Source organism: Mytilus edulis, unplaced genomic scaffold (genome assembly GCF_963676685.1).
Source record: "Mytilus edulis unplaced genomic scaffold, xbMytEdul2.2 SCAFFOLD_2178, whole genome shotgun sequence".
Classification (NCBI taxonomy): Eukaryota; Metazoa; Mollusca; class Bivalvia; order Mytilida; family Mytilidae; genus Mytilus; species Mytilus edulis.
In genome coordinates, this window is record NW_027268904.1 from 1 (window position 1) to 16,798 (window position 16,798).

The 16,798-nt window shown below is 33.3% G+C and overlaps 1 protein-coding gene across 1 annotated transcript; it reads left to right on the forward strand.

The window, feature by feature from the left end:
- Window positions 1–754: 754 nt before the first annotated feature.
- Window positions 755–2,056, forward strand: LOC139509043 (52 kDa repressor of the inhibitor of the protein kinase-like; the record flags this gene model as incomplete). The annotated part of the gene is given in 1 exon segment (XM_071296065.1): window positions 755–2,056. A coding segment is annotated over 1 exon segment (1,039 nt), but the record flags the coding sequence as incomplete, so codon positions are not given.
- Window positions 2,057–16,798: the final 14,742 nt, after the last annotated feature.

Here is a 16,798-nt window from a genome sequence, read left to right on the forward strand (position 1 = left end):
TCAAATGCTTTCACTTCCTAACTTTCTTTGGTTAACACCAAATATGATCAACTGCCTTTGCTAAAACCAAATTTTACTCGCATTAAAATCTTTATATACAACTATTTTAGAGACCAGTTAGCAAAATGTATTTTGGGGTAACGTAATTCTCTCGGCTCGTACTAATATCTAATACACAAATGAGAAGATCTAAAAACGATGGTGAACTGCAGATTGTTTTAAACAATGCCATAAGTTTGAAGGTCTGAATCACATATGCTAGTTAATTTAGATAGCATGACTGCTGAAATCTGAAAAAAACTATGTATTGTCTTGAACGTTTAAGGTTCCACGTGCGCACTTAAGTCAAAATATAGGACACTTCCAGTGGCGTAGCTTCCATTGAGGCACAGAGGCAACTGCCTCACTGTTTTTTTTGGGCAAAAAAAATAAAATATGAAATATTTTCATGTACTTGACACTTAGTTTTATTTCAAATAAGAAAATACTAGATCATCGTCTTTTTCTGTGAAGCTTTTTTACGGAAACATACATTGTCGCCCGTCATTGGTATTATAAATTTGTAAAAAGTTGTTGACGATCCAAAATTGGAAATCATGGACAAATATCTTATTAAAAAAGAAAACAGTCACTGCAGAATCCACGGATAATATGGATCCGGGTAAATTAATATATAATAGTTCTTTAGTATCATGACAGCATTATATCCGATTTATTGTGTATAGATCGTAGATCTTTAAATTGTCACGGTATTTTTGGTTATTTCGTCATCATGTAGAAGTGTTGATATGATAAGAACCGTATTTGATGATGTTAATCAATTAACGTGGTTCCTTGGTGGCAGTCCAAAGAGAACCGCAATTCTTAAGCGACACTTGCCCGATGCAAAACAAGTTGATTATTTAGTAGGGGATACCGATGACGAGAAAGTTGAGAGTAACATCAATATTGCAAATGCCTTTTCCAAGAGTTTGCTTCCGAAATTGTGTGAAACAAGATGGTCTGCTAGAGTTGACACACTGTCCGTTATTTTGGCTAAATACAAGGCAGTTCTTGCATCTCTTGAAGATGTAAGAAAGGAGAGTACAGCAACCGAAGCTCGCACAAAAGCCACTGCATTTATACATATGATGGAGAAGAGCACTTTTGTTGTTGCAATAGTAATTGCCCATCATATTTTAAGTTATACAAAGCCCTTAAGTCTTGCATTGCAGAATGCAAAATGTGATGTGTTCAAGGCCTTCACAGGTGCTCAGACATGTAAAAAGGTAGTTGCTGCTCAAAGGTCGGACGAAGTGTTCAACAGATGTATATGGATGAAAGCAGCTGCGATCGCCGAGAGCATAGACATCGAGCTCGGTAAACCAAGAACAGTTGGGCGAATGCGTCATCGGGCTAATGCTGCATTTTCCGACGATTCGGTACACGGCTATTATAGAGTGAACGCATACTTTCCGTTTGTCGATCACTGTTTGAATGAGTTGAATGAACGATTTCCTGAACAAACACGCCCATCTTTCTTGGCGTTTCAGTTGCTGCCATGTCGCCTTCAGAACATAACTGAGGAGGAAATTGCTGATATCCAAGTCAGATATGAGGAGGATATGCCAGACTCTCCAGGATTTGTTAGAGAACTTGAACGGTGGAAAATGTTCTGTTCCGGACTCCAAAACAGAGATAAAGATACCGGTAATCAGTCTTTGGAAACGACAATTCAACTTGCAGACCCCAATTATTATCCCAATGACTTTATGTTCATGCAGTATTTAGAGTGCTGCTCACAATGCCTGTAGGATCCGTGCCCTGTGAGAGGTCTTTCTCTGCGATGAGACGATTAAAACATTGGAGCAGATCTACGATGACCGAAGACCGACTTTCTGGACTGGCTAGTCTCTTCATACATAGAGATATCACCGTTTGTAGAGAGAAGATTATGAGAAAATTTGATGAAACCAAAAAACGTCGCCTTGGACCATTACATTTCTAACATTAATGATAATTTGATAACTACATGTACTTGTACACAGGTGTTAACTTATTAAAATTGCAAAAAATAGTACACTGTCATATTATTTACATGTGAAAAGAGAATCCCATACAATGCATAAGAGGTATACTTTCGAGACGAATACACTATTTATTTAATATTTAGTACTTGTCATCCCAAAAGACAGTGTTGTATCAAGACTAACTTTCCCTCATATAGATATGTTGCGATATGGCATTAGGTTGTGATCACAAATCATACATTTAAATCCAGGAAAACGCGTTTCAGGCCCTCAAACACCCCTAAAAAAAAATTTTCGCCTCGCTCCGCTCGGCTCACATTTTTTTCGCATCGCTTCGCTCGGCGAATTGCCTCACTATATATAAGACCCAAGCTACGCCCCTGACTTCAAAAACATCTAAACTTTGCCTGTATTTTTCAACCAATAATAAATAAAGTTCTAAACTATGGAAATATATCTTCATTTAAACCTACTTAACATGTACACATTGTGTAAATTGTAAATTAATTTAAAATTGTTATGTTGTGTCCAAACCGGTTCTTGGGGTGAACACTAAATTTTCCAAAAAATATGGAGGCCTGCGAGACGACTTAATTTGATTAAAATTGGTATGAACGAATACTGTTACATGTAATGAAATAGTAGCTTATGTTGTTTTGTCACATAATATGTTTCAATGGCATATTTGTCCAATTTCTGTATTGTACCTTCGATACTAGTTCACTTAGATACATGAAACTTAAACCCATAAATGGGTTGCATGCATAAAGGGGATGCAACTTTTTTGTATGAATCTACACCGCTTTGTTCCAAACTAACATATTGAGTTAGTCGCCAATGTGCAAATTCACATATCAGCCATAAGGAAAGCGTGTCGCCCCACTTGTTCGCATTATTTGAATTCGAGCCGATTGGTCTTTGTCCTAACTTCAAGATGTCGTTAGCTTGGCGGATCAACTGAAAGTGTAAATTTTGAAGTTTTGTTTGTCTAGACATTGGATGAAACCAATGACTTACCCCATTCATAGTGATCACATGTAACCTCTTTGAAGCCGAAGTGATGTTTACCAGCAAACATTTAAAGTCATACATGTATGAAACTTTAAATTTAAAAAAATAGAAACTTATTATATAAATAAGAAGATATGGTATGGTTGCCAATGATTACAACTCTCCACATGAGACCAAATGACAAAAAAATTACAACTATAGGTCATCGTACGGTTTTCAACAATGAGAAAAGCTAATACCGGCATGGTCAGCTATAAAAGACCCCGAAATGACAATGTAAACCAGTTCAAACCAGAAAAATAGCAGCCTAATTTATGTACAAAAAATGAACGAAAAACAAATATGTAACACATAAACAAACGACAACCACTAAAATACAGGTTCCTGACTTGGGACAGGCACATATATACAGAATGTGGCGGGGTTTAACATATGTTAGCTGGATCCCAACACTTCCCTAACCTGGGACAAATGTGTAACAGTACAACATAAGAACGAACTATAAAAATCAGTTGAAAAAGGCTTAACTCATCAGATGGATAAAATACACATACTACAGACAGAGTGGACGTAGCCGGGTACTTGTATATCCCAACAACAAAAATACAGACCTGAGAGTACTTGCAGTAAATATGTTTTATATACTTGAAGTTTTGCTAAACACATGTACATGGATTTTCTTAAAAAAAAATATCTTTCATATTTTAGAAATTCTTACTGCTTGAATATAATAATGTTCTTGCAATCTAATTTATAGCTTTTCTGTAAGCAGTGACCTAAACCACGAGACCTGAATGAAATATGTTTAATGATTATATTTTATGAAATTGTAGTACAGTGTAAAAAAATCATGCATATAGCATTTAGTTTAGTAAAGTTCAAAGATCTCCATAAAAAAAATCCTAATTTCAAGAAACTCATTTAATATAAACTTAAACGGTGTTGTTTTCTGAGAATTTCTAGGGAATTTGAACACCACATTACCAAGAAATTGTAGTTCAGTGTAAAAAAATCATGCATATAGCATTTAGTTTAGTAAAGTTCAAAGATCTCCATAAAAAAAACATAATTTCAAGAAACTCGTTTAATATAAACTTAAAGGGTGTTGTTTTCTGAGAATTTCTAGGGAAGTTGAACACCACATTACCAAGAAATTTAAATCAGAAGATACAAAAGCATGAAATAAACCAGGTACACGTACACCTAAGATACCAATGTATGTAACATAATACCAGTATATTTATACAATACAAAATAGCTCGTGTATGATATTTAAACTCCTTTATGCCTTATATCTCTATCTCCACACATACTTAAGAATTGAATGCTTCTTTTTGTAAATTCATTGGGGTGTAAAAGCGTTGACCGAAGTACATTTTGTATGAAGCGCGGAAGCGCTTCATTCTCAAAATGTGCGCACGGTCAACGCTTTTACACCCCTATGAAGTTACAAAAAGAAGCATTCAATACTTATAATTACATTTTTTAGCTATGATCAAGAAAAAAACGAATTTTATATTGTTTTTATTTAATTCACCTGTGCACTTTATTGTGGGACCACGTGTTATCATGAATGAAAAGTTTTATTGAGTGATACAATTGCTTACGGAATAACACGTGATGTGCTGTTAGCTAATCAGAATAAAGTATTATAATGAAACATACATCTAATGTAATTATTCGTTAATAAAACAAGCTATGTTAAACATACTACATGTTTTCCAATTTTTATTGAAATAAACAGAACACTTAAGGCTTTTTTGAAAGAAATATATAAGACTATAATTATACACCGACTTTGCGGTATGGCTCGTTCTTAAAGGTCGTACAGTGACCTATAACAGTTGTAAATGTCTGTGTTATTTGGTCTCTTGTGGAGAGTTGTCTAATAAGAAATCAATACACATCTTCTTTTCTTATATTAACATAAATACCGAACTGCAAGGTTATTTCAAAAGGGGGGAGTCTATAAAAATTAACAAAATCAGACGTTAGTATTTCAATTTATCTAGATATAGAAATAACGATTGTTTGAACTTAGCTGTTGACACAGACGTTTCTTGTCAAAACTTGGAGCGATTATTTCGTATGATTTTTAAACAACAATAATAGCTTATGAATAATCTTGTATGTATTAATAATTAATAAGCGTAATAAATATGTAGAATTAATACCCAAATAACTATTTTGAAAATTAGTATTTACCTTGCTTCCAATTACTTTAACCATTTTTTATGCTGAAACTGTATAGATATTCCGGATAAAACTGAAACGGCAACCAACTCTACATACAAGTAACTATAACAAATATTAAACACGTACTAAATTGATCAGGTATTTTTGTGTAGGTCGGTATCTAGAACAGTACAATTTAAATACTATCGGATACACGTATAAATAGAAATCAGCGGAAATGATTTTGTATTACTCTAACACTTACAGGTAGATTTTTAAATCTAGTATAATAGTATTAAATTTTTAAAAAACCTGTTGTTCAGGACTTACAAACTGCTATATATATGCTGGCGGAAACACTGAATGAATAAGACCAAATAGACCAAATATCATTTATAATTTGTATTCTTATAGAGTGTAAAAAATAATCGATTTTCAAAAAAAAAAAAAAAAAAAGGCCCCCAAAACGTGTCATTACACATTTAAGCTCACACATATTGAAAACATAGAAAACAACCCTTGTAATTCTTTGTACATAGGCTAAAATATGTTGGCACAGAAAAATATTAAAACTATTGCAAGTCATTATGCAACCTTAACTAGTGTAGCAACATCAATCAGCGACGTTGTTAGACTGCATGTGAAACAAAAGCTGATGACAGAAACCTACAATCTACAAGGTACAAGAACAAGCTTTGAGTGAGAATCAACAGACCCTACATGCCAGCTTCACAACGAAGATTCAGAAACGTCAGAGTAATTCCTTACAAATTCTACTCCCCTATCCTCCATGGGCATGTCCTACATGGTTGAGTTTCAAAACCGTGGCATTCTTAAAATAACAATGTGTTTCAAATGTACTCATCAAAACAATGCTAGTGTACATGCAGTCACAGGCACTCGTCTCTGAATTTTTTTCCCTATATTATACCTTTGTGTGTATATAAAGCCCTAGTGTTTAGAATTGTGGTTGCCACCCCTTTCTAAAACATTTACCCAATAAATCAAAGCGTACATTGATAACGTAACTAGAAACGTCAACTTTTAAAATACTTTTATTTTGTAACCTACTCCTTTTACTGGAGCTGGACCTATATAAGACGGAACTCCTACCAGACACAACAAGATGCCGACCGTACGAGAACTTTATGGCTAGCCAAAGTCGTCCAACACCCCGCTGAAGTACATTTCAGAAAAAAAAAACACGTTACTTAATTTTCAGTATAGTGTACTTTTAAGGGGTTGGCGGGGGTTGTGTTTCAAAAGGTTAAAAAATAAACTTAATATATATATTTCATTGTTTTGATTGATTTATCGTGTTGTGATATTTCCATTTCAGTGTTCAGATTCATTCTACGTCAAACGGTATGTTGTGTCTTTGGCCAGGTTGTTTTTAAAGATGTCTAATGTGACACGTCATGCATTATAATCAAACCTTGAAAAGCAGTAATGCGTTTATGACATCGTTCAATATTCTGATGAGAAAAAGAAGTTGGAGTCAAAATTAAAATCTTCGAACTGGTAGATAATTTATCTTTGATGGGATCCGATTTGAAATAACAGCAATTAGTTCACTGCTTAATAATCACTCTCATAGCATGTGCTTTGTTAAGATTGATAATTGCTAACCTTGATCACTTTAAAAACATAAATATTTTAGTTACATATATGACCTGCTATACTAACTCCGTCTAGGTCATACTGAGATTTGATTATTCTAAGAAATGTTCTTCATACCTACATATATTTATAAACCTAAAAATAGGACAATCTTGAAAGACCAAGCTGATGGAACTGTAAAATCAAAACAGGATAGAAATTCTTAACCACACAATCAGTCTGGTTTGGATATATAGATATGAATAATCTCTCTAATTTCAAAGGACAACGTTACCCCTCTCTCCTTTTCAAATGAAGATAAAACAAGATAAAGGTAATGCACTTTAAATAGTAACTTTAATTTGGAATGACCCGTTGTTCATTGCAAGTCTAAGTTCATGTGAGCCTATAGATTTAAATCTAATGTCTGCATATATCTATAATATAATAAGCAAATAAATATTACACGAATATAAAATCAATTTCACTATTTATTTTACAAGTTGGAACGATATCACCAGGTGAGGACGGATCACATGGTATATGTATATGCTATGTACATGTATAAGCCTCTTTTCTGATGGGCACCACCATATTCAGATAACGTGTAGGGGAGGACATTAAGAACACTATTCAATTAGCATGTCTTTCGCCTCTTCTGTGGTGTTGAATTTCTGTCTCATTTACGTATAAAACACTTCGTTGTTTATTATGTAAATCTTCAGTTGATAAATTCTACAAAAGCACTGTCTATTTTATAGGAAATGTACAATGCATATACAATAAGGTCTCAAAAATATTTATAAACTTTCTTCTGTTACAAACAGTTGATTGTCATACCTTTGTAGCCTCCAAAATAGAAGACTACTTATTATAAGACGGAAAATTTAAACGCAGGCAATTAATCTCTAAATTTCTGAAGTTACCAGACACTAGAAGTTGAAATGGGAAGATAAAAAGATATAACTTGAAGCCAAGGGTTTAAGTTATATAAATTTTGTAATTGATTTGATGATGAATACCATATTTTTCTAGACTGAAAACTGCACTCAACTTTTGAGCGATCGGTATTAATTTTTTTAAATCGATAATATAAAACCTGGTTAAACAAATTCGCAACCACGTTTCAAAATGATTCGGCTCCATGTCCATATAACTATATATGATCATGTTTTGTTTTATGTTCGTATTTGTAATTCTTGTTAGGTTACCTATTCAAAACTGTTAATTTATCGTTGAAATTTGTTTTTATTGGTATTGATATTGATTTTGTTACCAGTAAATCAAATGCAAACTAAATATTATCGTAATATAAATATAAACATTCATGGATCTACAATCTGTCGATACCTGTATCTTGGCATTGCACAATGTCATGTTTTTCTCTGACTGTTTATGACGTCTTTACATTAAATTCATTGGATGTTGGCAGTGTACTGATTGATAATTTAGTCTTTGATGCATGATTTTTGTTACTAGTTATTAATGGCTTTGTACTAGCTGTCAGTAACTGCGAGTACTGTCAGATCAGTAATTAGTGTCTTTTTGTTGTTGGAATATACAGGTACACGGCCACGGCCACTCTGTGTTTTTGTTGTATATATTTCTATTGTATCCATCCGATGAGTTAAGCCTTTTCAACTGCGTTTGATAGCTCGTTCTTATGTTGTACTGTTACACCACTGTCCCAGGTTAGGGCGAGGGCTAGGATCCAATTTACATCTTTGACCCCGACACATTTTGTATGTATGTACCTGTCCCAAGTCAGGAGCCCGCAAGTCAGTGGTTGTTGATGTGTTACATACTAAGTATTTGTTTTTCGTTAATGTTTTGTACATGTATACATTATACCGTTAGTTTTCTCGTTTGAATTGTTTTACATATGTCATTTCAGGGCATTTTATTACTGCTTATGCGGTATGGGATTTGTTATTTCTCATCATTCAAGCTTAAATGTCAGTGAAAACGGGTCTGATGTCTGCCTTGCAAGATATTTATATCACCAGAATATAAATCATACTATAACATATCGTATGTTAACATATATTGCATGTTCGGGGGAAATAATTATAAAATTATGTAAGACTTTAACCATTTATGTAGTGAAAAAAAAATATATATATTTAATACATTTATTAGTTTTAGACTTACAAAATTTATATCAACATTTTAGAACGAATCGACTCAAGGATTGTCAGTTTTGCTGCATGTAGTGGTTATCTTCGGGAACTCCGGTTCCGTTCATCAATTAAAAGTGACCACCACTATATAGTCAGTAGTGCCTGAATGGGTCGTTACACAAAAAACAAAATAACAAAGGAAGAAATGTTATCTCCAATAAGTTTATGACTTACCTCCCTTTGAATGTTTATGTTCGACGCTTATCTGAATTCCTAAAAGCTTATGCTAAATATTTTTATTCAAATCAGCTAAATTGACAGTGATTGATTTTTGGGGTGGGGGGGGGGGGGGGGGGGGGGGTAAAATTGCTCATACTTGATGGTCTTGATCGATTGTAATGGTACTTGCTGCTCGTTTTTTTCTTTTCAGTTGGAAGATAAAATATAAGCGAAAGACAAAATTTAAGTGCTCCTTTTATTGAGCTCTTTACGAACCACCTGAGTTAACCAAATGACGATTTACACAGGTATTATTATCATTACGTCTTAGAAAAAAGTAAAATAACAATAATGTCTTATTTTAACAATTGTATTTTTTGTGTTTCATATGTCATAGTTTACTGTGAAATTGTTTGTGTATCATATGTCTTATAAAAATAAAAATATGTGGTATGATTGCCAATGCGACAACTCTTAACAAAAGAGAAAATTACACAGAAACTAATAACTATAGTTCATCGTACGGCCTTCATCAAAAAGTAAAACCCATACCTCATAGTCAGCTGCAAAGGGTCCCGAAATGACAAATGTAATTATACAATTCAAACGAGAAAATTAACGAAACCATTGACTTCCATCTGATTTGAACTGATGGAACATATTAATCACAGCACCATCGTGGCTCACTTTTACCATTACCAGACCCTATGTGAAATTGGCAAGAACTTAGATCAAGAACATATAGACATCATCCTGCTAGATTTCTCCAAAAGTCTGACAATGTGCCCCGCAACAGACTCCTTAAATAATGCACCATAATGGGGTACAAGGACTAACCCTCTAGTAGAGAAAAGACATCCAAAGCAAGAGAACTCAATATGTATTGCTTGAAGGGCATAAATCTGAACCCCTAGACGTCATCTAAGGGGATAGTCATTGGCCACTGTTATTCCTGGCTTACATAAACGACCTGCCACATTCTACAACTTCTGAGGCAAGGTTATTCGAATGAAGATCAAGAACAACAATGATAGTTAGACACTACAAGACGACCCAAACAAATTCAAAGAGGGGGAGGCACGATGGCAGACGAACTTTAATCCTGAAAAGTGCATGGTTATACAGATAACCAACAAAAGAAAACCACTGATTAAGGCCTACCAACTACATGTTCACACCTTAGATGCAGCTGAGCATTAGTAGAACATATATATTAATTAACAGTTACCCGTAAAAATCTCGACCTACTATGGAACCTACCAAACTAACTCAGAAATACAAGAAGAACCAGCTCTGAGGAAAGCAGCTAGCCTAGGTTAGTTTACAGTGAACACCAAGATGTATCCCAAGAAAGTTTCCGCTCTCTAGATATGGATGCACTAAAAACCCCCTCGCAATGGCTCATAAGATACAAAACAGATTAGGACCCAACTAAATGTTACAAACCCATAGATTCGCGGACAAGAGGAGATCACTACATACAGAAGAAGAGTCTTAGTTTACTGTCTTTGATATTGTTTGTGTTTTATATGCGATGTCTTAGTTTACTGTGAATACGTACTTTTTTGGTGTTTCATACGTCTTAGTTTTATATTTTGAAATTGTATTGTTTGTATTCATATATCTTATTCTACTGTGAAATTGTAATTCATATTTTTACCAATACTTCACGGTATTATGTACTAGCAACCATTATGGCGCTTAAGATAAAATATACCAGGAACAAAATCTTACTCACTTCAGTAAGTAAAACAGGACATACATGTACAGGATCTAGTATAACACTTTCTCAATAAAGTACAACAGTTAAATATGAATATGTATGATGTGCGGAATGAAAATGATGATATAAAACATGCGTCCTAAATGAACACTCTCAATTGGAACAGACAAAGCAAAACCCGGAAGTTGGATGCACAAATACCAAGCCACGTCATGATTTATACGACCATAAGGAAACAACAGTATAAAAACAAAAATATAAAATATGTAGATGACACTAATAAACCTGTATATGAAATTAAAGGATCCAGCGTCTTCGATTTTCTTGTTTTTTAAGCACCTCAGTAAAGGAGCTAAGACTTATACGAAAACGGACATAGGTCGAAATTTTTTACAGTTTAAAGTCAAGCCACCTATTCACCAACTCCAATTTGACAGCTCAACTTATGGATTATTTTTTTTACCAAATGACCTTATTGTTTTTTCCATTCTGACAGAGTGTCTAGATACACATTTTCTCATATGGTCCATGATCTGGAATAGTCCTTGGGAGCCACTATTATCAGTTTCAAGTTGTCAAATTGATATGACCGTTAAATTTTCGAGAAGAGGCATTAAAGCCCGATGTTAGCCCAAGAAAATAAAGCCTTTGAGAACTACATCAAATTTGCACATAATATGTAGATATGCATAAATTCAAGGAATATAAATGATTTACACAGGATTAGTTTTAATCTTAAAGGACTGTTTAAAAAGTTGTGACTGTTTTCAGATAAACATGTGCACGTATTGCCAATAAACTATATTTTAATTGTAATCTGTTTTATGCTTTCTAAATATCTATATGTTTTATGTTATACATAGTAATTGTAGTTTGCAATTTTAGTCACTTTTACAAACGTTTATTCTCATGGTCTCTTTTAAAATTTTGAATTACAGTGCCGGAATGAAGTAAATGATGACCCTTTTGAAGTCGCTGCAATTCCAACTTCATCTAATTCAAATAAATTACTTGTTAATAAATTGTTTGATATATATACAATATACATGTATGTACATTGTCGGAAAATGTAAAATTTATTTGTATGAGCTTTAGAAACAGGACGAAAAGCGAGGCTCTGCCAAGCTTTTTTCCTGTTTGATTGAGTACAAATAAATTTTATATTTTCCGACAATGTACATATATTGTTTTTATCCTGAAATTCACACCCAACCCTCGAGACTTTCGTTGTCAAATGTAAAATTATGGTCTCTAATGTTTCAAAGAAATCTACGGTTTAAACGCGGACCGCGATGAGGACACCCAAAATTAACTGGTTCACAAAAAAAAATCCCCATTACCATGCACGTGCTCAACATGGAAGCAGGCAACAGGAGACGTTATTTGCACATGTTGTACAAATAAAGCAAAACTTTATTTGTATACCTGTTATTTGTACAATAGATGGCTGATTGCAGGATAAAACACACACATAATAAGCACAGGCGCTTGGGTATTTGATACAGTTAATTTTTTTGGATTTTTTTGTTTTGATTAAAATATTCAATTTTCTAAATTTATACTACCGGTACATATCTTTCACTACTGGGCATGTCTTACCTAGTTTCGAGTGATGTTACCAAATCTGAGACAACCCCAATTTTACTATGATCCATACTTTGTGTCGTATTCTAATATTACGTGCTTCTTTCGCTTTATGAATAAACCTATGCTCTAAATCCAATAATTCTGTTAGCACAAAGTCATGCGTATATTGACTACTGAAGAATAATGAATTTTATCAAATTGGCATGCATTTAATATATAGAGATTAATATATGGCCTTTTCCATATCAGCCTGTGTATCATCCCGAGACGGAGTCGAGGTATTGATATGGGTGGAGGGATGATACCCAGGCTTATATGGAAAAGGCCATGTATTAATCGCTTTATAATATACTTAGACAATAGTTTTATGTAAGGCAAATAAACAAATGCAATAACTAAAACAGTCAAAAACTTTATAAAGAAGTTAAATTATGAATCAAATATACTATAATTGTCCAACAACAGCATCACTACCCTCCATATATACATGTACGTATGATAACATTTCTTATAGAGGCATTTTGAAACATTTTTTAAAGATTTGGAAGAGTTTTATGATCATTATTACTCTGACGTCACAATGGAAAGTAAACAACCGATACCGGAAACACCGGAAGTAACTTGCACGAGAGGCACTATTATGGGTTTTGTGCACGAGATGCCCCTGATCAGGGTTATCAGTCCGGGTGGGAAATTATGCCTTGTGTACTTCCGCTCATTACACATGGTCCAAGGACACAGTTATCGTCCTTTGAATATAGTCCCTAGTGTAAACAGTGTATAACTAGTCCCTAGTGTAAACAGTGTATAACTTGCATGTTTTATTTAATACACTTTCCCAATTTATTTCTTGATATTAAATGCATGAAATATTAAGTAGAGGGATGTAATTACAAATGTTAAAAAAAATTGGGTGCTGAATCTTTATGTTAAGTAGTGATTTGGTCCAGTTCAAAAAGGTCAAATTTTATCACGTCTGAAGCTGTCAAACTGAATTGTACACCCCCTTAACACAGAATTGTCAATATTTTGAGTTAGAGCTGGTAGAAGTTTCTATAATTTTGATATTATTTGTCTCACTGGTAGTACACTACACTGTAAAAATCTTTTTAAGAAAGAGCAGGTGCGATTTTTTTAATTTGAATTTATTGTCTAAAAGAAATGCACTACGAAATAACTGTGTTCTCGGGCCACATATGCAAAAGCTATCATATCAATGCTAAGTATATGATAAATTTTATTATCTCAAAACACTTCCAAACTCTTTTAAAATGCTGCACATGTTGTCACTTATTCATTTATTATGACCATAATGTGTTGCATTCCGAAATTGAAATATTTGACCTAGATACGACAACCGTTCATGCTGGCTGTTAAAAAAATCCTACCTCTGAAAAATCACAGTGCCAGCTGTTTGCTACTTTACAAACAAAAAAGGGAGATTCAGGGAAGAGCCTACAAATTGCTTTACCCTTATACTTATCGGACATAGAAATTACCTTAATTGTCCTAATCAGAATAGAAATAATTGATGCCAGCTATACTTTATTGAAGTTTTAACATTGGTAGCCATTATATTCGTGTTATTTCAGCTCTCACTATCGCTCGGGCAAAAATAATCACGAATATAATGCCTACCCATGTTAAAACTACAATAAAGTATATCTTGCATCAAATATTTCTCAAGTAGTTAAGACGGCTCCAATCCTTAATGGAAATCTTCATTAAAAGACACGATTCCAATAAACCTCAATTTGACAGTAAATTTTCTATCTTTTAATCGACATATTTTATAGTACCATTTCCATTTCTGATTATCAAGATTCTTGAAGAAGTATGTTCAGGATAAAGAGATATGAATATTGTTAGGTGGCCTGTAGTTGCTGACTTCTACATTATTTAGTGAGGATTCTCAAAGGTTATAGCACATCATCTTATTTGTATATGACAAGCATCACACGCTGAAATGTCTTGCCTTCTTTACTAACCATTGATATTATGTCCATAGTCCTAAATATTTTAGCTTTACATAAACTTAACTTGATCCAAGAAAGGGAGTACACTCTCTCTATAAAGGAAAACATGTCAGACTCTCTGAAATACCGAACCAAATTTGCGATACATTTTCTCTATTTGCACGTGCTGCTGAAATGTTCCTATATCTATGTGGAACGTAAGCAATGACTTGACCTACATGTATTATGTCCGTTTTACGTAGTGATCATCTTTCAAATTGTTAGCTGTGAATTGCATGATAATGATTAAACCAGATCAGCTATGTCATCTTATTCGATATAATTTAGATTTTCTTGATAACGGTCAACAACTGAAAACTGTGTATTTCAAAACAGACATTAATTCTGATGTTTTTCAAAAACATTTCATATGTCCCTGTTTTCTACAAATGACATATTTTCTTTTTATTTAAACTAAGATTAGATTGTATAAATTTAACTGCAAAAGAATAATTTTGTACTCAGTCAAAATTCAACAGTAGGAGAGACCGTCGCATAAATTCCACTTTGAATCTATTTACTTAATAAATAGTAAACAATTAAAATTTCATTCATACTATGATATTCGTAATCTAAATTAGAAACGAAATAGAAATTAAAACGTCCGTTTTATGACTAATCTGTGTAAATAGCTTCCGTGGAATGTTCAATATTAAGGCGAAAGGGACACATATGGTATGTTTGGGTATGATATCTAATGGACTTAATATTGATTCCGACATTTACAAATTATCCCGTCCACTATATAAACACTTGACAAGTTGGTAGGAGTAAGGTGACACAAGTAATGTTTCGTATCTATGCCACCCATATTTCCATCTCCAAACACTAAATATCACTAAGGCGGTACTACATTAAAAAAGAGAACTGATTCAAATGTTGTGAATAGCAACAAAACGATATTAAAAATTCAAAACAACAACAAACGAAAAGTTAAAAAAAGATAGCAATAGCTCCATTTCGGTCTTTTGTCATTTGTCCTTTAGAATTTAATCAGCAGAAGTATTGAGAAAATGATGCAGGTATATTGAACAGAAACTGTCTCATTCACACAAATTCGATACAGAAGTACACAAGTTTTACTTGGAACAGCAGTATGAACATGTTATAGAATTAAAACTATATTTGGACATTCACAAATATTTCTATGTTTTCAACCTCGAGCAATTGTTTAAAAAATGTTCAACGACGAACAAACAATAAGAATAAGGCTAAAAAAAGCATATACCTCTTATAAAACGACATAGTAGAGAACAAATACAAGTACAGATGAAGCAATACTAACAATACCATAACAAAGAATGGTAACACTAACTGAAAGTAATCAAAGCACACGGTCTGCTGGAAGCATGCCGTTTTGAACTCTAATTTTTGGCGATTGTACTTCCCGGTGGATTGTAAACTTCAATGTCATATATGACCAACAAAGTACGTTTGCTGCTTTAGCAAATCTCAAGCATTAAATTCTTTTCTCTCAACCAGTTTTTTCATAATACAGTTGAGAAGTTAGTAACCACTAATTTTTCAAGACCAATTTCAGTTTCGAGCGTTTGCGATTTCCCTAAATTTTACACTAAAGGAAAATTGACAGAAAATTCATGTTTTGTTTCTATTCTTTGACTTAATATTACAAAATGCAATTCTTTAGAGTAGACGAGAAATTTATAAAAAATCATATAATTTCGTCCTGAAACGTTTTCAAGGATTCATTTCACCAAAACGAAATTGATATGTCGCTCCCCAAACAAATAAATTTCATAAACTGATCTTTTTTGATAACCGAATGATTGTTAAGAGTATGGTTAGTTCAATGGAGTTTGTGGGAAATAAAGAAATGTTACATAGGTTTTTGAGTTAATGACGATATATAAACGAATTTCTCTAATCTTACATGCAGTCAATTTTCTAAATAACTAATTCCTATCCCCACTTATAAACGTGTTTTTTCCTACTAATAATATGATGCTTTAAAGAGATTAAATGTAGGAACAAAGTGTATATAGTACCTTCAGCTTCCCTTAATTTATATTGTATAGTTACTTGACAAGGATAAGGGACGACATCAAAAGTTCAATACAAGATAAAAAAACTTAATTCATATAGTTTAATCACTGACCCCCCTATCCCCTCTTAACTTAATTTAGGAAACAATGAGTGACCAATAAGGATATATATAAAATCAATATCAATTAAACTAAACTTGCAGCAATTTTGACCCCGCCCCCCCCCCAAAATTATTTGAATTAAGTTTTCTTTTATCCTTCATTGATTTTTTGATGTCGTCCCTAAATGGTCGAAAAGTGTTTTTTTTTAGATATTCATTTCAAATTATTCGCCATT